The following is a 26,321-nucleotide window of genomic DNA, read 5'->3' as shown; positions in this document are numbered from 1 at the left end:
TGTGATTTTGATACCTCAGTTGATCTTGTTAAGGATAGCGCGATCTAACGTCACATTTGGTAGTCACGTAGTACGCCCTCTTTTCTTTTCTTTGTCTTGCGTATACGCTCTCTTACTAAAGTCGTCTCCCGCCTTTTGAAAAGTATCACTGTACTTATTACATAATAAAGTATTTCTTTATGCACAAGAGCAGTCGATTCACGTATAACCTCCAACAGGTTATGGGCCCAGGCTCACGTGCCAGTGTATAAAATTTTGCAGTCTCTCGTGTCTTCAATAAAAAGAGGATAGTTTTCTCCGAGTCACAAAATGACCATGGAAGATTTGAGGTTATCTCCGTTGACTAAAGATAGTTATCAGCGTTGGAAGTACAAGGTACGTTCCTGTCTGAAAAGCATTGGTGCAACTGGTCTTGTTGACGGTACGGTAAAGTGCCCAACGGGGTCAGGCAGCGAGAAAGACACCGAAACGTGGATTAAGACGGATGGTAAGGCACAGCAGGTGCTAACCTGTGCTCTTTCCGACGACGACCACGCAGCAATTCGAGACTGCGATACTTCGCGGGATGTCTGGTTAAAAATTCAGTCGATTTACGAGACAAAATTGAACGAGAATAAGTATCTGCTAAACCAAGAGTTTCATCGAATGCGTTTCAATGAAGGTCAGAGCGTTACAAGCTATTGTGCTCAATTAGCAGTAATTCGTCAGAAATTAAAAGCAGCCGGCGAGGAACTCTCCGATTCAGGTTTGATTGCTAAATTAGTTAATGATTTGCCTTCAAAATTTGACAATTTCAGGTCAAATTACTACATACAAGCAGCCTCCGGAACGACGCTTACGTTTGACAAATTAAAGGAACAGCTTATGCTGATTGAGGCTAATGTATTTAGTGCTGCTGCTAATACAGATACTGGTGATGCTGTAGTAACGCAAGCAAAAGAACAGAACTTAAAGGCGAAGCGAGAACAACATGTTTTCATTGCAAGAAGATTGGACACGTCAAACGTGATTGTCGAAAATGGAAATCTGAGCAAGTTAAAGAACAAGGAAAATCAACAACCTCAGTAGCTTCAGGTCAAGCATTTGTAACAGCAAGTGGATACGCTCGCAACATGCAAATACAGGACAACTGGCTTGCCAACTCAGGAGAAACACATCATATGACTCATCGACGCGAATGGATGTACGACTTTGAATCGATTACAAAAGGACAGTTTGGAGTAACTGTTGGAAATGATCAAATTATTTACGCACTCGGACGAGGAAGTATCGACATTATCGCAACGGTTGATGGTCAAAAGGTACAACATAATTTATGTAACGTTTTGTTTGTACCCGATATAGGCAAAAATTTACTGAGCGTAGGCGCAGCAGCTGACAATGGTGTTGAAGCTCGACTAAGCAAAACTGGTATCAAGTTGATGTCTAAAAATGGAGTCATAGCGTATGGAACGCGTGTAGCACACGGTCTTTACTCAGTGGATTTTGAGACTGTTGTCAATGCGTCAGCAAATGTAGCTTCGGTAGCGGCCAACGAACAGGTATGGCACGAAAGATATGGCCATGTTAATTACAAGGCAATTCGACGAATGGTTAAAAACCCAGCAGTCGATGACATGCAGATGATTGGTAAATCAAACACAGACGAGGAAACCGATCAGTTCTGTGAAGCGTGCATTTTTTGCAAGCATAGTCGAAAATCGTTCAATGACTCAAACACTCGAGCCGACAAACCTGGTGCACTCATACATTTTGATATCTGTGGCCCGATGTCAATTGAATCGTTCGGTGGAGCTCGATTTATGGCACTCTTTGTTGACGATTACACAGGAATGGTATTTGTGTATTCAATGAAGTCGAAGGCTGATATCGTTAACTGTCTGAAGGATGTCATCGCTAAAGCTAATGCAGTTGGACGCAAGATTAGACGAGTACGTTCGGACAACGCAAAAGAATTCGTTGGAAAGAACATGAAGAAGGTACTTCGAGAGCATTCCATCCTCTAGGAGACATCAACGGCGTATTGTCCAGAGCAGAATGGTCGTGCAGAACGTCAGAACAAAACTATAATCGAAATGGCACGAACAATGATAGCTGGAGCTGAATTACCAAAAGGACTATGGGGTGAAGCAGTACACACAGCTGCTTATATTCGAAATCTTGTTCCACTGGAGAGATTAGATGGCAAAACTCCGATGGAATTGTGGACCGGTAAAGGGCTAAACGTCTCATATCTGCGCATCATAGGTAGTAAGGCATACACGCTGACTAACGAGAAGCAATCGAAGTTCGAGAAGAAAAGTCAAGAATTGATATTAGTCGGATACGCGCCGAAGCAAAAGGCCTACCGTGTCTGGAAACGCGGAACTCGGAAGATTGTTGTAAGTTGCGATGTAATCATTGTTGAGTCTAAACCTAAGCAACAAGCTGCTATTGTGCGAACGACAGAAGACAATAATGATGGCTCATTGGACAATAATTTACAGAGCGAGAATAAAAGTCAGTCCGATCTGTCAGCATAAGCAATTAGCAAAATTGAATCTGACGAAGCTGAGTCTATTGATGATATTAGTAACAGGAAATGCAATAGATCAAAGGAAGTTAATACCGACAACATCGCGAACCGCACACGCAGCAAGGCTACCCTGAACATTGTTACCGCAGCAAGTGCCTTTATAGCAGATGTTCATATTCCAACTACAGTTGAAGAAGCAAAGTTGAGAAGTCACAAGAAACAGTGGGAGTCAGCAATGAAGAGCGAATATGATTCTCTTGTTTAAAATAACACTTGGACATTGGTCGAGTTACTAAAGGATAAAAGGTCAATCAAGAATAAGTGGATCTTCAAACTGAAGACAAAAATTGATGGATCGATTGATCGTTTTAAAGCACGCCTCGTAATAAAAGGATGTTCGCAGAAAGCCGGAGTTGATTACATGGAGACCTTCTCACCAGTCGCAAGACACGATTCCATTCGTGCATTGCTGTTAATTGCAGCGGTCAAGGACTATGAGATCTATCAACTGGATGTCAAAACGGCGTTCCTGTATGGGGATTTAAACGAAACTATTTTTATGGATCAACCGGAAAGTTTTAACAACGGCTCAGGTCGAGTATGCAAGCTGAATAAAAGCCTGTACGGTCTCAAACAGGCACCTAGACAATGGAATACAAAATTCGACAAGCTTATGCAACAATTTGGTCTAAAATCTTGGCCTAGTGATTGGTCATACAAAATCAAAAATTGATAAGCTGTTAGAAGTAATACAGAGCAACTTTGAAATTACAAGCTCAATTGCAACATGCTATTTAGACATAGAAATCATACGTAATCGTAAGCTGAGAACAATTAAATTGTCACAGACAGCCTATACGAAATCTGTACTCAAGAAGTTCGTATGTTGGAGTGCAATGGCGTAACTGTGCCTGCTGATCCAGGCGTTTAATTAAAACGCAACTTGGACGATGACGGAAAAACTGGAGAAATTGCAGACGTACCCTACCGGCAGTTGATTGGCTCACTCATGTACCTATCAGTCGGAACACGACCTGACATTTCGTACCCTGTCAGTATTTTGAGCAAGTTTCTTGAAGTACCATTAAGGGAGCACTGGACAGCAGCGAAGAGAATTTTAAAATATTTGAAGTCAACGCCCAACTTGGGGATAGTCTACAATAGAATGACTTCTAAGCCCAATCAATTGATTGCTTATTCAGATGCCGACTACGCATCATGCTTGGATACACGCAAGAGTACCAGTGGAGTCATACTTATGCTGAACGACGGACCAATAATATGGTCATCACGCAAGCACATTGTAGCAACATCGACAACTGACGCAGAATATGTGGCCGCCTATGATGCAACTAAGGAAGTTGTCTGGTCACGACAATTACTCAAGGATATTGGAGTCGAACAATTTGAACCGACTACTCTTTTTTGTGACAACGCAGCAACTCAGAAGCTAATCGAAAATCCTATTTTCCACAGGAAGTCAAAGCACGTTGACATAAAATTCCACTATACTAGAGAATTGGTCAAACAGAAGCAAATTAAGATTCAACACGTGTCAACACAGTCGCAACTAGCCGACATCTTAACGAAGCCCTTGGCACGGGGAAAATTTGAAATTAATCCAAATCAATTAAATTTGATGTAATTGTTGACTGTTATCTCGAGTGGGAGTGTTAAGGATAGCGCGATCTAACGTCATATTTGGTAGTCACGTAGTACGCCCTCTTTTCTTTTCTTTGTCTAGCGCATACGCTCTCTTACTAGAGTCGTCTCCCGCCTTTTGAAAAGTATCACTGTACTTATTACATAATAAAGTATTTCTTTATACACAAGAGCAGTCGATTCACGTATAACCTCCAACAGATCTTTGTAGCGATCCCGTGCCGTACCGTACGTGTATATGGTAAGTAGTATGTAGTATGTAGCTGGCCACGCGCTCGATCGAGGTTATGGCGTATTAACTTTCTTCTTCTTGTAATTATTACTGTTTTATTCTTTCAGCATCCGTCGCCACTTGTTGTAATTGTTATGCTTCCGTGGGCCCGAGGAGGGGTTCAGTGACAGGCACAGCGTATTTATTCTTATCAAATTCTAGATGTATTTCCTCGCCTTCTGTACATGTGCGATTCTTCGCGACACGCGTAACGGAAGTCGTCCCACCGCGGATACGAAAACCGCCCGTAACGCTCTGGCGAGCTTCGGTCACGCCTCTAGCGTTCCTATTCTTATTTACTAACGGCGCGCAATACCGAATATCCTAACAATCTATGTACACCGATGTTGGAGAAAGCTCTCTACATAGCTTGATTTATACTCCCTATATCAGAAGTAACGTTGTGTATCTTAAAACCTATATTTTTAACTCTTTCAATGATCTTTTCGATGATAAATTGCAATCGCGTTCCATCAAATCCACTAAGTGTAAATTCGTAAGCTACAATCTGTTTCCACCGCTAACATATTCCACCAAGTATAAACACTAAATTATGCGTTGCCTCTACTTGTTCTCCTTCAAAACAATTAAAATTTTTTTTATCAGTTTACATACAGTTAAATAACAAAAAATTTATCATGATTACATACTAATAAATTTTTAGTAAAATTAAAAATATCACGGTGTTTCATTTATTTTATTCGCCTTAATATCTTTGCTATTTTTAATATAATAAAGATATATATTATCATAGAAATATATTAACAAGAAATGATTTACTGTCGGAAGAACAAAATATTACGATTAACAAACTTTTTTTTTATAAATTAACTTTTTGTACTTTTGTGTGCTATAAGAATATAAGATAATGAAAATAATAAAAATCTGCCCGGGAAAAAATTTTTTATACATAATCATATATAATAATATATAATATATAATATAATATATAATATATAATACAATACAATACAATACAATACAATATAATATAATATCTCTGCCGTTGAAAAATAAACAAATTACATCAAGAGAACAAAAGTTATTAGTTAGATGATAAAAATTAATTGAATAAATTAGGACAGTGACAATTAAAAAGAAAATAATATAAATAAATTTGTCAATATAAAACTTTTGCAGTTCATCCCGAGATTTGTCCAAAATTAAAATATCATTAAATAAACAAATTGCATAAGTTAGGTCGATATAAAAAATCCCGAAATCGAATCACAAGATACAACTACAAGATTTACAATTTTTCTAGCAATGAAAGATAGGCATGATGCAAGCATTCAGTGTCCGATTGTAGATTTAAACTATTCTTTTGCATCTGGATATGAAGCATTTCAGATCCAGTTTAGTTGCTAAATACCTGCCCAAATATCTCTTCGAATCCAAAATTTAAATACTCTCCTAATCGAATTTGTAATTACAATTAATCCTGTGTTCTGTGATTACTGAGACGTGTTATTCCGATTAATGTTAGTACGGTGTTCCGCTATCCTTGTTTTCAATCTTCTGCCTGTTTGGCCAATGTAAGAAGCATCACAGTCTTTACATACAATTTTATATACAACATTTTTTTTCGAATTTGATGGGAGAGCGTCTTTCTGTACTCTAATAATCCTGCCCAATTTATTGAGACTAAAAAATGCCATTTTTGCATTTACTTGGCGCTTTCAGAATGTTTTTCGATAAAATTGCGTGCAAGAAGGTTGCCAAGTCGTACGTCGGACTGTCGATAGACGAGATTATAATTCTAATTTTCTCCTAAAAAAAACATTCAAAGTGCACCTGAAAAGATATAATGTGTTATTATGAAACAATCAGATCTCATAACAAATATTTAAATTAACTTACAGAGCATATGAATGACAAATTAGTAGGGTGCCAAGTTAATCCATTTATTTTTCTTATGTTACAAATCCAAATATTTTTGATATCAGGACTTTTAGGGAAATAATGGAATGAAAGAAATAAACCATTTTCATCTTTTTGAATTCTCTGAGTCTTCTTTTTTATCTTATATATATTTTCACAGCCAGATACACAGCACTTTATTCTATATAAAAAATAACCTTTAACAAAAGATTTCCAAATACAATGCATAAGTTTCAAGAAAAAGTTAAATTTGATTAGTTCAATATTAAATATTTACACAAATAGGAATAGTTACATAATAATAACTGATATTACACTCTATAATACTAGATAATTTATAATAAATTTATTTCTGGTAATTATTTTAAACACCTCCTCTCTTTTCCAACTTTAATAAAATCAGATTTATTTAACGTGTTTCACAAAATCAAAGAAACTGGCAAAAAAGAGATATTCATCATAAAAGTTTATAACTTTAGAGGCTAACTGTTCAAATACCGCGCGGTTATGTCTACAGCAAGGAAAAAAAATGGCCCCATGATCACGTTATATAAACAACCAATCACATCATAACCTTCTATGTTGCCTTTCTGATTTCTAGGACTCTAATTGAATCTAATTAATGCAAAATTATATTTTATAAAGTATATTTTTAACTGCATGTATTTATTATAGGCTCATTCAACGTGTTTTTGCACGAAACGAACAAAATTCGGCAGAAAAAAGTGCCTTCTGCCCTACGAACCAAGATATTATTGATGATTCAGATTAGGAAACCTGTCAATCGGTAAGATCAACAGTAGCATATAAGAGCCGGTTCAAAGCTAGGCGCAACGGGGGGGGGGGGTGAGGTGTGCTGGGGAACTGTGGGTGCGAGGAAGTAGGTATGAATGTACACGTGATTGCACCGTTTATCAGTTTTGATAAACAAGGGCAGTGTACCGGCTAATGTTTAACAAAACAGGGTGCTTTGTCGGTAGCGGCATACCTCAGCACGTGATAACCGCCGTTGGGGGGGAGGGGGAGGGGGGAGAGGAACCCTCGTTGTCCGACTTTGAACCGACCCGCGAATTTCTTAGAAGCGCGCGGGCCTAACGCCGCCGTGCAGAAAATAATAATTAAAAAACAATTTAAAAAAAATTAAAAAAAATTAAAAAAAATTTACCGCTTAATTGTCGCTGCCTGCCACCACTACCGCTCGCCTGCAACTGCTGCCCGCCGTCGCTCGCCGCCTACCGCCACCCCCCTATTACTATTACTATTACTATTGTTATTGTTCTGTTTCCGTCCGCGGCTTCCTCGTCCGCGGCTTCCTCGTCCTCGTCCGCGGCCTCTCCATCCGCGGAATCCTCGTCCTCGGGGAGAAGAGGATCGAAATGATATTGGATCCTTGTCCTCCTCCTTGTCCTCCTCCACTTCTTCCTCCATCTCTACATCTACCACCTCCACTTCCTCCTCCTCCTCCTCCTCCTCCTCCTCCTCTTCATGCACTGCATTTTGTACCCGGATCTGTTGGGACTCTTCCGCATCCTCAGCCAGGATGCGTCGGGATATGTCCCAAAACATCATGACGATAAATGACGGGAGGAAGGTAAAAATGTTAAATAAATTTACAATATATATATCGTCTTGAGGAGGATGAAGGGCGGATTTCGCTGCAGCAATAATTCTGTCCAATGTGTGGACGGGGAGAAGACAGAGAACTCTGTGCAGGTAATCCTGCATCAACTCGAGTCCGTTGCAGAGTTCTGAATTCATTTTCTTTTTAACTCACTAATCACTCCCGGTGTTAATCAAGTGAGGGCACGATCAAGACTGAGTAACAAAGGGCCGAGCGAGAGTGTTCTCCATCGCTTTGTGTATTTACATTTTGGAGCTTATCTATGCTATACTATTACGGTCAAAGGATAGAACTAAGCATACACCGTGACTACGCTCGCTATTAGAATTAATATTTGCTTATTTTATTTTTTTATTAATTTTTACACGATCAAACCGCAATTAATAACGTCAAATTAAGTATGTTAAAAAAAAAAAAAATTAATGTATTTGCATATGTACATGCATATACGTATTTACTTAATGTATACGCATACGTACACATATACATACATGCATACGTATGTGCTGACCGCTGCTATCGATAAGCGCGAAATACGCGGATGAACAAAGGATATACACTTACATAATTTTAACTAACCAATTCGTTATTTGCCTTGATACATGACACCCTACGTTTGTGAAACAATTTAAAAAGAAGTAAGATGATCATCTTTTATTTAATGCTGCTCCTTGATACGTGGGAGGTCACGAGATAATGATTCAAGACAGGCACCGATACCTTGAATGACGCGAATGCACCGGTTAAACAAGTCACAAACATCGGTGTTAACATGATCTCTCTTCTCCGTTTTTCAAGGCACATGATTCTCTGATATGTGAAGTTGATTTTTTTCGCGAGGGGTGATTTAAGACAGACGCGGGTATTTTGGCTACCACTGGATGACACGAATGCACCGGTTAGATAAAAGTCGCAAAACATCGGTGTGAACATGATCCGTTTCAATGCACATAATCCTTCAATATGTATGACGGTTGATAATGACGTTGCCGCCCAGTTAGATAAAGGACAAAGGAATTGTAGAAGAAATATATATAGGATAATTAGCACTCAAAACCTCAGTAAGTGTCTCGGAAGCATACCGAATCGATGGCAATATGCAGCCGTAAAAGAAATGGCTGACCGTATCGAAGACATAGACTCGGACGATAGTATGGAGATTGAGTTCGAAGATTTAGAGAGAAATAATCATAACTTAGTCGATGAAGACGAAGAGGCCGTATTATCTGACAATAGTGGATGTAACTCTGTTCAAAGTGAGCACCCTGAGGATCTCGTGGAAAGAGTCTTATCAAATGGGCAATATAATGCATTAAATATAAATACAAGATGTTGTATGATGCAATTTTATTATACGTTCGAAGATCGCTCTCAAATAATATGTGTATCATGCATGTTCGACAGTGAGTTCATGGACTTGGGAGTAGTGCGCACCGTTCGACACCACGAAACTGATACATTCATTGTTCTTCGAGGCAAGTATTGCGACTATTGCCGAAGACCAACATTTATATACATTCCGTGCAACATGTGTCCAATCTGTGTGTCCACACACTAAGAAAATGGCCAATCGTATCGCGGATGAAGTTTTTGAAGGAGTATCATCTGACGAAGAGTTGCCTGGGGATAATGGATGTGACAGTGATCTAAGTGAACATCCTGAGATTCCCGTTGTATCAATTGCTGAACTACGCACTTTGAATCGTACGAAACATTGCATGATACAATTTTACTACTTGATGGGTGGCGCCCTTGCCGTTTGTATATCATGCATGATTGAACTTTCTGACATCGAATTGGACTCAATGGACGCCGTTCAAATGCACGAAACAAATTTCCTCGAACAACTTGACGGACGTATCTGCTCCAAATGCCGCCAACCCATGTTTGTATATATTCCAGCTAACATGTGCAGAGTGTGCTTGAACAATTATTTTTTTTTTAATACGCTCAGTGAAAAAAGAGCATGGAAATCACTAATCATTCTTGTCTGTTAGTGCATCTCCTTCGTGGTCAAGAACTTGGATTTGATAACGCGCTTGCCTCTGATACAAGTAAATACTGTGCTACCTTAACACGTCAACATGAAAATAGATTGTTTTGTTGTTCTCTACATGGCAGATACCATTATCGTACATTTATTGATATATCAAATTATAATGGTAATTGTGATGATGAAATAATTTCAAAGCTTTATACGTGCAATCACATGATTCGTAGCAAGCTTTCTGACAAACATAGTGAAACTTCACCAGTAGAACTTCGTTATGATACTATACTTCCTTAACATGAAAATATTGTGATAGACATTTTTGAAAATTGAAAAAATGGAAAACATTGAACGAGTGGAACGCGAACTGCTCGAGCAATGCTCGCAGGTCACAAATTTAGCGGAATGTTTCGCTTGATTGCAACGATGCGACGAGTGTCTCGCGCAGCTCGAAGAATATTGTGTTGCAAAACGTCCTCGACTCACCGTTGGTTCTAGACAATCAATGGTAGCGAGAATCGCGCGACTCGCGGGTGCAAAATTACAGTTAGAAAGACGTTTCGTGCACGTTGGTACGCGAGCACTAGTGCTGGTAGCAAAAAATCGCTCGTGTGGCGCGAAATCAACGCCGCGTTTAAGAACCGTATTAGGACCGGAGCTGTAATCAACACAGATTATATTGAGCCGCGGCATTTTTTGGAGGATGCTAGTGATATGGTGATTGAGCAAGTGCGAGACGCTATCGCGAGACACGTAAGTGTGAAAGTGAACACTGTATTCATCGGTGAATTTGTGAACATTCATGGTGACCGCGACAATAAAAGTATCGCGACAAAAAATCATGAACTGTACAGAGCGTCAAATTTACGTGAATGGTACGAACAATGCGTTATCCAAGCGTTATTAGCGATGCTCGATGAGTTTCAGGAACGTGATAGTGACTGGGCACTGTCAAGAATACAGAACCTGACGGTTAATATAAATATGTTTAATCCCATGCACGCAAGATGTTGGATCGAATTGCCTCAAGAAGTAAAGAACAAACGTGCGGTAATTAATGTGCGTTCGAAAGACAATGCATGTTTCGCGTGGTCGGTGGTAGTCGCCTTGCATCCCGCCGAAAATCATGCCAACCGGGAGTCATCGTACCTGCATTATTCAACTGTTTTAAAGTTTGATGACATACAATTTCCAATGAAAGTGAAAGACATTGGAAAATTTGAACGTTCAAATGATGTGTCGGTTAACGTATACAGTACCGAATTTGACAGAAAAGAAAAGAGACTTTACTTTGTACCGATACGACTGACTGCTGATAAGAAGGAGAAACACGTCAACCTTTATTACGTGGAAGATAAACACGACGTCAGCCTCGGCCACTTTGTGTGGATCAAGAACCTGTCGCGACTGGTCAGCTCACAGCTGAGCAAAAACGAACACAGGAAATTCATCTGTGATCGGTAAGTGTAATAATAATATATGTATAAATTTCACGCAGTTTTTAAATTTGTAATTAAAAAAATCTTTATATTACAGATGTCTACATTATTTCCACTTAGAAGAAAAATTGCTGTCGCACGAAGTGGAATGCAGAAAGTAAATAACTGTGCCATTTTGTTACCAGGAGAGGACGACAAGTATTTGGAATTCGATAATTATAATAACAAAGAGTACGTAGCCTTCGTGCTTTACTCTGACTTAGAATGTGTATTGCGTAAGATGGAGAACGAAACAGAAAACGTGTCGAGATTCTCGTATCAGCATCACGAGGTATTTAGCATAGCATATTATGTTAAATGCTCGTACGACGACACCTTATCAAAGCATCACTTTCGTCGCGATAAGAACTGCGTGGTTCGCGAAAGAATTAGAAAATTTAGCGTATGACATAAAAGCCCGAATATCCGTCAATGTTCCCATGGAACAATTAACTAGACAGCAGAAACAGACATTTATTAATGCAACGCATTGCCATATATGCGAAAAACCATTTAAATCAAATGAGCACCTTACCCATTATGAGTGGCTTGATAATCGGCGGGTGCATGACCATTGTCATCTGACCGGCAAGTATCGCGGTCCAGCGTATAATAAATGTAATCTAAATTATAAAAATACGTACGTTATTCCGGTCGTGTTTCATAATTTATCCGGTTACGACGCGCATTTTATCATAAAAGAAATTGCTACCGCGTTCGAAGGCAAGATAGATTTGTTGCCGATTAATAAAGAAAAATATATTTTGTTTACCAAACATGTCACAGCTACCGGCGTAAGAACCGAATCGAACAAAGTACGAAATTGCATACGGTTTAGATTCATAGATTCATATAAATTTTTGAGTTCAAGTCTCGAAAAATTGGCATCATTTCTAAATATTGATCAATTAAAAATTACTCGTTCTGAATTTTCCTCGTTGTCTCGCGAGGATTTCGAATTGCTTACGCGCAAAGGCGTCTTTCCGTACGAATACGTGGATCACGAGGATAAGTTGAATGATACGCGTTTACCACCGCGCGAATCATTCCATAGTTCGTTTACCGGGCAGACGGTATCAAAGAGTGATTACGCTCACGGAGAACATGTGGCAGCGGTTCTCAATCGAAACTCTTGGCGAATACGGTGACTTATACTTGAAAACCGATGTCTTATTGCTATCTGACGTATTTGAAAACTTTCGTGATAAAAGCATGCAGAGTTACGGTTTGGATCCTGCGCATTATTACACATTGCCCGGCTATGCTTGGGATGCAATGTTAAAAAAAACCGGTATAAGATTTGAATTGCTCAGAGACATTGATGCTGTTATGTTCATTGAAAAAGGTATTCGTGGCGGCTTAAGTCAATGTTCTGGCAGATATGCAAAAGCCAATAATAAATACATGCAGTCTTACGATCCATCAAAACCATCATCTTATTTAATGTATTTTAACATAAACAATTTATACGGCTACGGAATGTGTCAACCATTGCCATATGGCGAATTTAAATGGGTCGAAGACGTTGAAAATTTTGATGTAAATGCGATCGATTCGGATTTGAACACGGGGTATATTCTTGAAGTCGACCTTCACTATCCAAAACATTTACACGATCGACACACAGACCTTCCGTTCTATTCTTCATGCGATAAGTCGCCAAGGTCAAGGCAAAATAAATTACTCACGGTATATGACAAAAAACGTTACGTCATTCATTACCGAAATCTTCAGCAATGCACGCGTAATGGACTTGAAATTGTAAAAATACATCGCATACTTCAATTCGCTCAATCCACCTGGCTCCGCGATTATATCGAATTAAATACAAATTTAAGAACAAACGCGAAAAATGATTTTGAAAAAAATTTATATAAATTGATGAACAATGCAGTATTTGGAAAAACAATGGAAAATGTACGTAATCACTCTGACATTAAATTATTAACGCAATGGGAAGGTCGTTGTGGTGCGGAGGCTGCAATATCACGACCGAATTTTCATAGTCGCAGCGTCTTCACTGAAAACTTAGTTGCCGTCGAATTGCGTAAACTCTCGGTGAAATTTAACAAACCAATTTATGTAGGCATGTGCATACTCGACATTTCAAAAATCTGTCTATACGAATTCCACCACGAGTATATGCTTTCTTTATATCATGATAAATGTAATTTGTTGTATACAGACACCGATAGCTTGTTGTATTATCTCGAATGCGAAGATGTGTATGAGATGATGAAACGTGATATAGCGAGATATGATACATACGATTATCCGGCGAACAACGCATACGGAATGCCTCTTGCAAATAAAAAGGTTCCCGGGCTAATGAAAGATGAAAATAATGGTTTAATTATGACTGAATTTGTTGGACTCAGGGCGAAGATGTACGCGGTGAGAGTAGAAGATAAACAAGATACAAAAAAGGCGAAAGGCGTGAAGAATAATATTGTAGCACGAACTATTACCTTTGAAGATTACATGCGTTGTCTGAATGATGAAATAGAATTAACTCGACGTCAAACGTGCATACGTTCGAAGTTACATGAGGTTTATTCTATTAATGAGGAGAAGCTTGCGCTTACTTCTCTAGACGATAAAAGATATGTATCGCCGCATTCAACAAAAACATTACCCTGGGGACATTAGCGGATACAATTATAATATATTGTATTACATCTCATGTATTGTTTCACATATTTTTTTTTACACGTTTAATATGTATTATGAATAAGATATTTTGTATTTTTTTTCATTTGTTTAAAAAAATAGTTTTATATATAAATTTGTAAAATGAGGACAAAAGGAGAATAAAGGAAAAAAAGTGTTTTTATAATGATATACATTTTATTCATGTATACATTTATATCGTTTACAATATATATTTCATACCAAAAAATAAATCAAATAACATCATTTTTATTTATCCATGAATTATGCGATTCATCGAATCCCAGCCACTTGACGTAAACCTTGTTTCCTTTCTTTCTTTTAATTTTTTCAACGAGATAGATATCCGGATATCTCGCGCGATTTAGCTCATATTCATAGAAGGCACCTGAGATTTGTTTACCGCGATAATCTTTGAGTAAATATGTAACGGGATTAGTACTTTGCACTTTCACAATCTTAAACACCTCGGTGGTTCAATTGGGGGTATACCCCTTTTCGAATGCAGCTTTGAACTTGCTCACGCGTACCAAATCGTTTAATTTGAATTTCGCCGGCACTGTAAATTTTGATGCGACTGTACACAGTGGATAAGAGTTTTTCGGCACTCGTTGGAGTTACGTCGGCTGGTCGCATGCCGATAGTACGATGCCTGCGGTTGTTGTACACCAGACGCGGCAGCTCGTCGACCCACTTGTGCGACCCATTAAGTGTAAACATACGCCACATATCGTTCTTAAGTGTGCGATTCCACCTCTCTATTATAAATGCTTTTAAAACCGAATATGTAGAATAATGATTAATGTTATGTTTTTTCAAGACTTTCTGCACATCGGCGTTATAAAATTCCTTTCCCATATCCGTGCAAATTTTTCGGACATCTTCCGCTCTCTCGAATTATCTTGGCGATTGCGTCAGCCGTCTCGCGCCCGGACTTGCTCTTGAGCGGTACTGCCCAGGCGTATTTACTTAACGCATCGATGACGGTAAGTATGTAATTATGACCTCTATTATACTTTGAATATGGGCGCATCTCGACGATATCAGCTTGCCACAGATCGTCGAATCCTTTGATTATAACGTGTCTTTGAGGAAAATTGCGCCTTGCTGGGGCGTGTAATTCCTCGACGAGTCGTCGCCTCTCGGAGCTAATTTTCTTCGACGAACTCATGTTTCAGCGCGTAAACGAGTTATATTACGACTGACTCGTATCGCGGGCACGCAATTTAATTTATATTACTGTCGCAAAGTTCCTCTACTTTGTTTTAAGTTGTTTTGTCAAACGTTTTCTTTGTTACAAATTTCTGTCATCCATCAATAACTTTTCTTTGTCTTCCGGTATTTGGTGGTTAGATACCTGGTAGTAATTATTCTTGACCTGATTTACGGTCGTTCGACAACGATCCAACACTCGTTCTTGAGTCTTTTCATAGCGATCTTGAGCCGATCGGTAGTAATCTAACAATCGTTCTTGAACCGTTCTATTTTTATTGAGGAACCGTTCAAAATCATTTGTTAGACGTTTGTAACCGTCTTTTCGATGTTCATTGCCACTCATTTTTTTCCGTTGTGACTCGGCTTTTTTTATAATTATACGCTGAAACTCGTCGTTTTATCGTAATGCTCATACGTCCTTCTCGAACAAAGTCAGCCTCTCGTCTAATTCGTTTTCGCGAATACGCGATTAATTTATAATAATACCGGCTTCGCGAAGTTGCTCTACGATAGACAGCATCTCGTTGCCGTGAGCGTCGTTGCCGGCTTGATGCGAAGCTTCGAGCAATCGAAGTCGATCCACCAACTCGTTGGGATTGTCCCAATGAACATAATCTATCTTATTATCGTTTAGTATCATAGCTCTAGGTAATGCCTTTCCGGATTTATTCTTTTTCTTTGGTGTAAATTCGGCCGACATCAATGGTGTGATCACGTGTCTGTACTTGTATCCTCTGTTGCCCCGTAATTACTCCTTCGCGGTGTAATTTTTTCTATGTGCGCTTGTAGTTAACAATATGCTCTTGTACTTTTGCAAATCGTTTTCCGTATAAATAAGATCATCGGGAATTCTCTTAAAAATCAACTCGTAAAGACCGGGTGTGCCAGTATATCGCACACCATCGACAATTATGTTCTCATTGCGGTCCACGTCAAATTTTTTATTACCTAGCATCATTCTATCCTTGTCGAGACGAACGCCATATATGGTGTCTATAATTTTCTCTTTTCCGCCACCGCTGAGTAAATCTCCAATGTACTTTTGACCCAATGGACCCAAATGCTGCGACAATGTTTTTTGACCTTCCAACGTTTGCATCTGATGCTGGACAGATGTTCCGAACAAATCGTCTGTGGTTTCGAAAACGTTCTTGGGAGCATCATCCGTTAATTTTACAGTTCCAACCGTCGTACGCGGTGTGGATGTTATCACTGATGAATCCAACGTGACGTTCGATTGTCTCGAACGTTTCTTTTTGCTTGATGTTACTTTCGAAAATTTATAAGATGCGCCATCGTCGTCGTCGTCGTCGTCGTCATTGTTATCGTCGTTATCATCGTCGTCGTCGCTATGCCTTTGTTTCTTCATAGTATTTTTCGACACTTCTGCCTTGATATCTTTAACCTCTCTCTTAATCGGTTGAGATTCCTGGACGATCTGTTTCATAGGTTCGACGATGGGCTTGAAACGTCTCTCTATCGCAATATCCTCCTCGATCTTACCGGTTTTCAGAGCGCGATGCTTCTTGCGGATCGCCTCGCTCGTCTTTTCGATCTCCATCGCGAGTTTTTCGCGTTTACGCCTATTAACCATAACGAACGTCTCTGCCCAAGATATCGAGAAAGACTAACCGTTTCGCGGTACCGCGAACTCGTTAAATCCTTTTCTGTATCGTCCGTTACTAAGAAGGTTGTCCTTGTCTATCACTAGAAATCCGTATTCGCGTTGCCAACAAGTACGGCATAAAGCGCAAAATTCATCGTACGACATATCGGTGTTAACGTGATCGTTGTAAACGTATTTCAGGTTGGTACCATCCTGTTTAAACAGGATTAGAAGATTCGCGTTATCGCGTATCAGATGTTTAGGTATCCTCGCGTACGTTTGACACAGATAAAAACAATCGACATTTGAGTGGCGACCCATTGAAAAGTATTCTCTCACTGCATCCTGCTTATCGCATGCAACGTCGTCGAAGACGAAGATTGAATTCGGACGCGCCTCGCTCGACGGAACGACATCGCTATTATTTGAGAATGTAAAATAGCCGATTTCGTCGATCGATTTCAACAGATTTTCGAGATATTGATATTTAGGCTGCTGCAGCGACTTGGAATATACATAAACATTTTTGAAACGTACGCCGTGCGGACTCTCAAGCAGGCTTATCAGAACATTAGTCTTGCCGCAATTACTCGGCCCCGCAATTATTGCGCGTATGGTACTCGGTAGCATTTCGCCGTGCTTCCGCAACGGTGCGCTGTCCTCCATCATTCGCAATTTCTCGTCACAGTTTGTGACGCGTATCGTACGCGATTGCCGCACAAATTTCATGTTTCACACTAAACTCGCGTGACACGTCGAGCGCCTATTTATAGATGTGCGAAACCGTGAGTCGTTCAGTATCAAAAATGTTTCTCGCGCTGTCACATCCCTGCGATATTCTTGATCTGAGCGCTGAGCAGTTGGAATATATACCAAAAATCGTACTTTCACGCGTATACGGTAATTACATCGACCACGTTTGGGAACGGCTTCCTAAACATATACAGGTAGACCCGGAAGTTCGAACTTATCGTCGCTCCGACAAGCATTATAATCAACCTTGGCAGCGTACGCACATCGACGGTCCGACACCGAGGGTAAAGGATTGCAGCGAATGTCAGCGTCGAGCGAAGGCTGCGTCGGAGGTCTGTTGAGTCGAGCGATAAACGCGCTTCCTTTCGAGTTACATATCCTAGGCTATCAGTTTTGCGGTCCGGGCACTCGGCTAAAGAAACGATTAACCAGAGGAGACAGAGGCGTAAATCCATTGGACGCGGCGTGTCGCGAACACGATATTGCGTATTCTGAAAGTAACGAACTCGTCGACAGACACGCGACGGACAAGGTGCTCGCCGATAAAGCGCTGGGACGCGTCATCGCAAAAGATTCGACTGTTGGTGAGAGAGCCGCCGCAGCAGCCATTTGGGCAGCGATGAAAGCCAAGACCAAAATCGGCATGGGTATGAAAGCAAAGACAGAAAAGAAGAAAACGACGAAGAAAAAACAAATACTTCCGTCGGCGAAACAAGGCGGTATGTTACCGATCCTGCCAATGTTAGGCGTTCTCGGATCTTTGATCGGCGGAGCGGCAGGTGTAGCAAAAGCGGTAAACGCCGGCAAAGTTACGCGACGTCAGCTCGAGGAGCTGCAACGTCACAATCGCGCAATGGAACAAGGTCGCGGGCTTTATCTTGCTCCGTATAAAGGCGGACGAGGATTGTATCTTGGACCATATAAACGCGGACAAGGAGTATCGGCGAAGAAAAAAGAAAAAACATCGAAAAACGATAAAAATGCCCGAGGGAGTGACCACCGATGCAATTGAACTATCTGGCGAAACGTATGCGCATATCATATTTTAGGGGCGTGTACATGCGTAATGCTTTACCGACCAGTGGCGTACGAAGAAACGAAAGCGGTATCGTCAATCTAGACGATATCGCGGGCCCTGGGACGCACTGGGTGGCTTACGCAAAGAGGAGTAACCGCGTAATTTATTTCGATAGTTTTGGTAATCTTCGACCGTCTCAAGATCTAGTGCAATATTTCGGAAGCAATGTTACGATCGAGTACAATCGAACGTCCTACCAGACGTACGATCAAAATTTCTGCGGGCAAATGTGCTTGCGATTTTTACAAACTGTCGACCTTTAAAAGACCGACGAGGTACCGCAAAGTCTCAGTATTCGTTGAGCTCTTTTTCCATCATGTCGTTTACGCTAACGCTGAGCGGAAAGAGCAGCGTTCTCGCTGCAAATTACTCTCCAGCGATAGATTTAACCGATGCCGAATACGAACTGGGTCTAACGCTTTTTGAAACTTATAACACAATACCGAACGTGAACGCCTCGAACAATAAATTCTATTTCGGCAAAGACGATGCGGAGATTACGATACCCGAAGGATCGTACGAGCTGCCGGCCATAAACGAATTTTTGAAACGCGCAATTTCGCAGAAACGTCCACGACGCAACGCACCCGATGCCGGTGACATGCTAGTTGTCCGCGGTGATATCGGCGTGTTCAATGATGACAACGAGGAAGAAAAGTTCCCGATAATGATTCGCGCAAATTATAACACGATGAAGTGCGAGATTAGATGCGCCTACAAAATAAACTTTAACAAACCAAACAGCATTGGATCGCTGCTTGGGTTCTCGAACCGCATACTACAACCGCGTAGATGGTACGAATCGGACGAGTCGATCAACATAATTAACGTAAATATAATTCGTATCGAATGCAGTGTAACTGCGGGTGCATACAACAACGGTGCGCGTGTGCATACGATTCATGAATTTTCAACGAGCGTGCCTTCAGGATATAAGCTCAGTGAAAGGCCAAATCAGATCATTTACCTTCCGGTAATCGTACGGAGCGTTACGACTCTCACCATACGAATTGTCGATCAAAACGGACAATTATTGGACTTTCGAGGAGAAAAGATTACAGTTAGGGCTCCACTCAACACAAGCATCTCATGTGTCACGTTCGAAAGCGAGCGTGACACATGAGATGCTTGTGTTGAGTGGAGCCGAGCGCGCACGGAGAGATAACGCATTCTTTACAAGGATGGTGACATCATCGATTGATAATCCGACACGGTCAACTGAGAAGAAAAAGCTCAGGGCATCAAACGTTAAATTTTTACAATCACTGGGATTCGCGGTACGAAAATCTTTAAAAAAATGACTGATATTCTAAACGTCAGAGACGAGCCGATCTTTAACGATCGAATCGTCAAGATTGAAACCCACGCTTATTCGCCGTATGCAAACACAACGTACGGGCACAGCGACGAGATAAGAATACCCATACAACAACAAGATTTGTATACATTGCCGTACGAGAGCTTCCTATACATCGAGGGGAGAATTAGTAAAAAGAAGAGACCTGAAGGGGCCAGCGGTGCAGTGGTATTGGGAAATAATTGTGTTGCGTTTATATTCGACGAGATAAGATACGAGTTGAACGGCGTTGAAATTGATCGTAATAGAAACGTGGGCATAACCAGTACGCTCAAAAACTATGTAACGCTGTCATCCGACAAAAGCGTGATTCTGCGAAATGCCGGCTGGGAAACGCAGATGACTACCGCTGACGAGTATTTTAATTTTTGTGTCACGCTCTACGTGCTGTTGGGATTCTGCGAAGACGCATAGTGATCATTGCTCGTCACGAGTTGATCTTGATACGAGCGCGCAACAATAACAATTGCCTGAAGGGCAATTCGGCGTTGGAGCCTGTTCTCGAGTTGTTTAAAATTCAGTGGCGAATGCCGCACGTGCTCTTGAGTGACATAAATAAACTTTCGATGCTGCGCACTTTAAAGAGCGGACGATATCTTAGCATGGCTTTTCGCTCATGGGATCTTTACGAGTTTCCACTATTGCAATGCACTACCAAGCATTCGTGGGCTATCAAGACCGCTACTCAGCTCGAGAAACCGCGTTACGTCATTTTCGCTATGCAAACCGGTCGAAAAAATAACATGTCTGAGGACACGAGCCGATTCGATCATTGCAATTTGACCAACGTAAAACTTTATCGGAATTCTGAATCTTATCCCTACATCGAAATGGATCTTGATTTTGCCAAAAACAAATGGGCTATTCTATACGAGATGTACGCGCGTTTCTGCAAAAACTACCTCGGATACGAGTATCTCGAGCCGAATCTCACCGTCACCAACTTTCTAAACAGAGGTCCGTTCTGCATAATAGATTGTAGTCGGCAAGTCGAATCGATTAAGAGCGCAACCGTCGACGTGCGAATAGAATTCGAAACTAAAGATAACGTGCCGGAGAACACCGGCGTGTATGCACTCATAATACACGATCGCGTGATTCAGTACAACCCGTTGACAAACATTGTGCGCAAAATCACCTAATTCTGCGCATATATATTATACGATACATCGACATGGACCACAGTCTTCGTTTCGACCGCGACATGTCTGTGCCGACGTTCGTGGATCTGCAAGGTTTCCCCCTTGGACGATTAAGTGGTTTTGTCGTAAAAGAATTCGCTGCTCTTAGAGGGGGAAACGTTCTCGCGCATTATATTTTTACAGCCCCCAGCCATGGGATTGGTTGATGAAATCCGAAAAATCCTGTGCTTCCTGGCTCACTGCCTGTCATCATGGGCTAAGATGGGGCACCGACGGGGTGGTTCCGTACCGGAAAGCGAGACAAGTGATTACAACTACAGTACTGGGTGCTGAAAATTATGACAACAAGGAGATTGTGTACGTCAAAGGGCACGAGAAACGAGAATGGCTGGGAGAATTAATTCTGGACAGTCGGCGAGAATACGCATACATCGAGAGCCTGGATGTGGATTACGAAGACGTGGATAATCTGAATAATCTAGATGATGCTAATACTTTTCAATGTGGACAACACCGTACGAATAAACATTGTGCTTTACAAAATGTATTCAAACTTTTCAATTGGTGGACACAATTACGTGAATAAACATACGTAATATACGAGATTCGTTTTCTATTCCTTTCCCCCTTCATTACATCGACATTTCTCCAACGTTTTTTCATGTTTTATATAGGTTGTTCATATTTCGTTTAACGTTTTTATACATATTTCATATTTCACGTACGTCATGTACATTATGTTTAACATTTTGTTCTTGTACAACGTTGCCGGATCGCGAAAACGTGTCGTGACATGTTCAAGCGATAACGACGATGATGCAATTATTTTAAAGGAGAGGGAAACCTCCCCTCTCCTTAAAAAAAAAATGCAGAAGCATAAACGTGTCGTGACATGTGAAAGCGATAACGACGACAATGACGAAATTGTTGAAAGAGGGGGAAGCCTCCCCTCTCCTTAAAAAGTGCAGAAGCATTAATCTTCAAATAAGCGTCATAATTTCTTGCAACATCAGTATTGCATCAGAGGCTCGAACGAACGATTCGCAATGTACTTTGCCGAGGGAAGTAACACATTGTACAGTGGTGAAGTGAAGAAGGAATGCAATGGGTAAGTTTCGATATTCTAATAGCGTTTATGCAACGTTGTGTGATAAACTTTTGATTTTTCTTTTACAGCATTTCGACGGAGCGTCGTACAGCGCGCTTATTGAGCAGACGTTACGAGCAGACTTTGACAGCTACGAGTTACAAGTATTTGGAGATTGGAATTAACGTTGGTCCACCGAATTACGTGGAGATCGCCATAGGAGATCATCAAGGACGAGAATTGATACTGCCTGTCGAAACGTGGAAAGGTCTCTACGAGCAACGATGGAATATTTCCAAATTAATTCGGAATGACTACAAGGACAATTTTATAAGCGTCGGACCCGTAACAATCAAAGTTAGTGCGATAAATGATATTAGGCTCATACGTCTCGAATCTTCTAACGTGTATGTGACAGTGATTGAATCCACGTTACGTCGTATGTTCAGTTTGTACGAGTGTATCAACGTAATGTTCGAGCGCTTAGTTAGAATCGTTGATACAGTCGATGTTAAGTACACACAATTCTTAAACATCGCGTCCAATGTAATGAATCAAGAAAAAGCTATACGCGAGAGCAATATCTTCGATATGCGTCAACTCGTCGATTGTGAGCTGTTAGCTTTATTTTTTACTGCATAAACAATGTATTCAAAACAGACAATAAATTTGTTATTATTAAATTTAAATTGCAACCTTTTTTTATTCTTCTTCTTCCAAAAAAATCCACAGTTATACATTAGTATCAATACCGTGGTATTTAGTTTTGAAATATTTTTTAAAAAGAATGTGCAAAGATACGAGAGTAAAGTCAGGCTAAAAAGATGCGAGTATACGAGAGTAAAGTCAGTCTAAAAAAACGTGTGTTTCAAATGCTCAGTCGTAGGCTAAAAAGATGCGAGTATACGAGAGTAAAGTCAGGCTAAAAAAACATGTGTTTCAAATGCTCAGTCGTCTAAGGTTACTTTAGACGAATGGTCGAGATAGGTCGTCTGTTTATATGAAATAGATCTCCTTACGAAGGTCCGCATGGCCCTTAGCGACGGAGAATGCTCTAGCTCTTCAGTCTCAGTCGAACTCGCGCGACAATAAGATCGTATGTGAGAAAAACGTGTGTAAGACAAAAAAATTTTTTTTTTTATCATGAGTTCTGATAAAAAAGAAATCCTCTCTTCTGAGGGGAAGGAGGAAGACATTCTCTCTTCTTCTTCCGAGGAAAAGGAGGAAGAAAAAATTGTGGAGGAGAAGAAGGAGAAGGAGAAAGAGGAGGAGGAGGAGAAGAAGGAGAAGGAGAAAGAGGAGGAGGAGAAGGAGGAAGAACTGTTTGCCGAAATACTGGACAATTATAACATGATGAAATACCTTCTACACATTCTCCCTCCGGACGCAAATAGAAACAATATCCTGAATTTTGTCCGATCAGAGATTCTCGATGTCTTCGGGGGAGAGGAAGTGCACGAGGAGGAGAAGGAGGAGGAAGAAGTGGAGGAGGAGGAGGATGACAATCCAATAACATTTCGATCCTCTTCTCCCCGAGGACGAGGATTCCGCGGATGGAGAGGTCGCGGACGAGGACGAGGACGAGGAAGCCGCGGACGAGGAAGCCGCGGACGGGGAGAACAATAACAATAGTAATAGTAATAGGGGGGTGATGGTGGTGGTGGTGGTGGTGGGTGGCGGTGGGCGGCGGCGGGCAGCAGTTGCAGGCGAGCGGTAGTGGTGGCAGGCAGCGACAATTAAGCGGTAAATTTTTTATTTTTTTTTATTTTTTTTTTATTGTTTTTTAATTATTATTTTCTGCACGGCGGCGTTAGGCCCGCGCGCTTCTAAGAAATTCGCGGGTCGGTTCAAAGTCGGACAACGAGGCTTCCTCTCACTCCCTCCCCCTCCCCCCCAACGGCGGTTATCACGTGCTGTGGTATGCCGCTACCGACAAAGCACCCTGTTTTGATAAACATTGGCCGGTACACTGCCCTTGTTTATCAAAACTGATAAACGGTGCAAGCACGTATACATTCATACCTACTTCCCCGCACCCACAGTTCCCCCGCACACCTCACCCCCCCTCGTTGCGCCTGGCTTTGAACCGGCTCTTATATGCTACTATCAACAATCACGAGTGCAGCCATGATGTATCACATGGTCTCGTGTATGTATGCACGACTAACTAATGCATGACAACTGCCAGCGCCAGTCTGTGTCGAAAGTGTGAAAAGAAGAATTCCTGAGGGTGACAACGATAATGACGACGTTTCTCAACATAAAAATGTCGAGATTTAGACTTTGTATCGCGATATCTCCGCTCGTAGGATACAGAGAGAAAAAATAAAAACACTTTTATAATGCCATTTTATCTAAGCTATAGTTTGAGACTACTCAGAACTTGATCGGTTCAGTCGTTAATCAAATCTGATACTCTTGTGTGCTTGAAAATCGCTGACTTGCGTAAAAGAGACTCTGTCTCTTTTTGTTTTGCTTGACTTGGTGCCTAGACTCGACCGCGCCTCTTGATTATAAACAAAATTTGACGTACAGATTAAGGTTTTAGTAACATTAAAATGAAAGTTATGTAACATTGCATATAATATAGTCATTATAGTCAATATAGTCATATATTCATATTTTTCTAACAATAGAACGATTTTCATTTTAATTAGCTAAAGTTTTAGAAAACGTTTATACAGTATCGCAGACGGCACACAATATTTACAAAATATTTAAGAAATATTTATTTATTTCAATATTTTATAAATATTTATCATAAATATTTAATAAATATTTTTATGTAGATTTAACATATAATAAATATTTATCATAAATATTACAAAAATGTGTATTGTATAAATATTATGATAAATATTTCAAAAATGTTTATTAACCATTATGATAAATATTTTCGGAATTTATTCCGAATAGTTTCAATACGTATCCAAGTAACCATTCAATTACATTGCAATGAGCTGTTAAAATTTTTTTTTAAATCCAAGGTCCAACTTTGAGAATTTGTTTTAAAAAATATTTGGACAAGAGTGAAAAATCACATAACTCTACGCCCTTTATTCTATCCTGATATTTTGTTACTTACGAGATACAAAACTTTCGTATTTTATACCCAAGCAGTGCCACGTACTATTTCAAAATTTAAATTAACAAAATACTTATGAAAAATTCTTTACAGAAAATTAGAATTGAGATCTTAATACTTATTGTTAGTCGAACAAAAACCGTCGATTTTTTCAAAAGTTCTTTTACTTGCGCACATTGTCGTCCGTAATGCTCGTCGATGGCCGTCCGGTGCGGGCTTTGTCGTCGACCTTTTTCCGGCCTTTCCAAAAAGGCCTTGTGCCACCAGAACACTTAACGATCCGACAAGGCATCTTCTTTAAAAGCTGTCTTGATCATTGGAATAGTTTCCGCTGCGATCTTGCTGAGTTTAACGCAAAACTTGATCGCCATTCTTTGTTCTACCGAGCGCTGCATTTTGACTTGCACGAGGTCACAAAACCAGTTTCATGAGGACTCTCCGGATGGCCGGAGACGACTGAGCGACCCAGCGTTCGTTAAAGGAACATATACACCTAGGAAGGTCAACAAAATCGATTTTTTGATTATTACATAGTTAGGTTAAACCCGAGTTAGGTGGATAATTGCAACTTTGACTGTTAGGTTGGTTGTGACATACCCGAACTTGTTTGGCATATTTTCATACTAATTTTAAGAAATCTTATTTAAAAATATTCTTTACGACATAATGAATCTCCTATCAAATAAAACAATAAATAAGATATTCAAAATTGTAAGAAAATTGGGTTTATGAGAATCTTAATCAAGGAAGCAGCAACTAACCTCGTTTTCATTTGACATATTGAACTTTAATATAAAAATAATTAAAATAATAAATATCCGACATGTTGAACTTTAATATAAAAATAATTGAAATGATAAGTAAAACAACAAAAAAAAACATAAAACTTACATTGGCATAAAACATAGAC

General features: G+C 40.2%; 2 protein-coding genes across 2 annotated transcripts; both read left to right on the top strand.

The window, feature by feature from the left end:
• Positions 1 to 3,524: 3,524 nt before the first annotated feature.
• LOC120358924 (secreted RxLR effector protein 161-like) lies at positions 3,525 to 4,160 on the top strand. Its single transcript, XM_039454807.1, has one exon. The coding sequence runs from the start codon at positions 3,525 to 3,527 to the stop codon at positions 4,158 to 4,160; it is 636 nt and encodes a 211-aa protein (XP_039310741.1).
• An 18,065-nt stretch (positions 4,161 to 22,225) lies between these two features.
• Positions 22,226 to 23,006, top strand: LOC113004930. The gene is made up of 2 exons (XM_026139626.2): positions 22,226 to 22,347; positions 22,416 to 23,006. Exons 1-2 carry the CDS (start codon positions 22,286 to 22,288, stop codon positions 22,966 to 22,968), a joined length of 615 nt encoding a protein of 204 aa, XP_025995411.2. The 5' UTR covers positions 22,226 to 22,285; the 3' UTR covers positions 22,969 to 23,006.
• Positions 23,007 to 26,321: the final 3,315 nt, after the last annotated feature.

The sequence above is a fragment of the Solenopsis invicta genome, chromosome 11 (assembly GCF_016802725.1).
Source record: "Solenopsis invicta isolate M01_SB chromosome 11, UNIL_Sinv_3.0, whole genome shotgun sequence".
NCBI classification, from domain to species: domain Eukaryota; kingdom Metazoa; phylum Arthropoda; class Insecta; order Hymenoptera; family Formicidae; genus Solenopsis; species Solenopsis invicta.
This window is presented reverse-complemented; position numbering and strand designations above follow the sequence as displayed.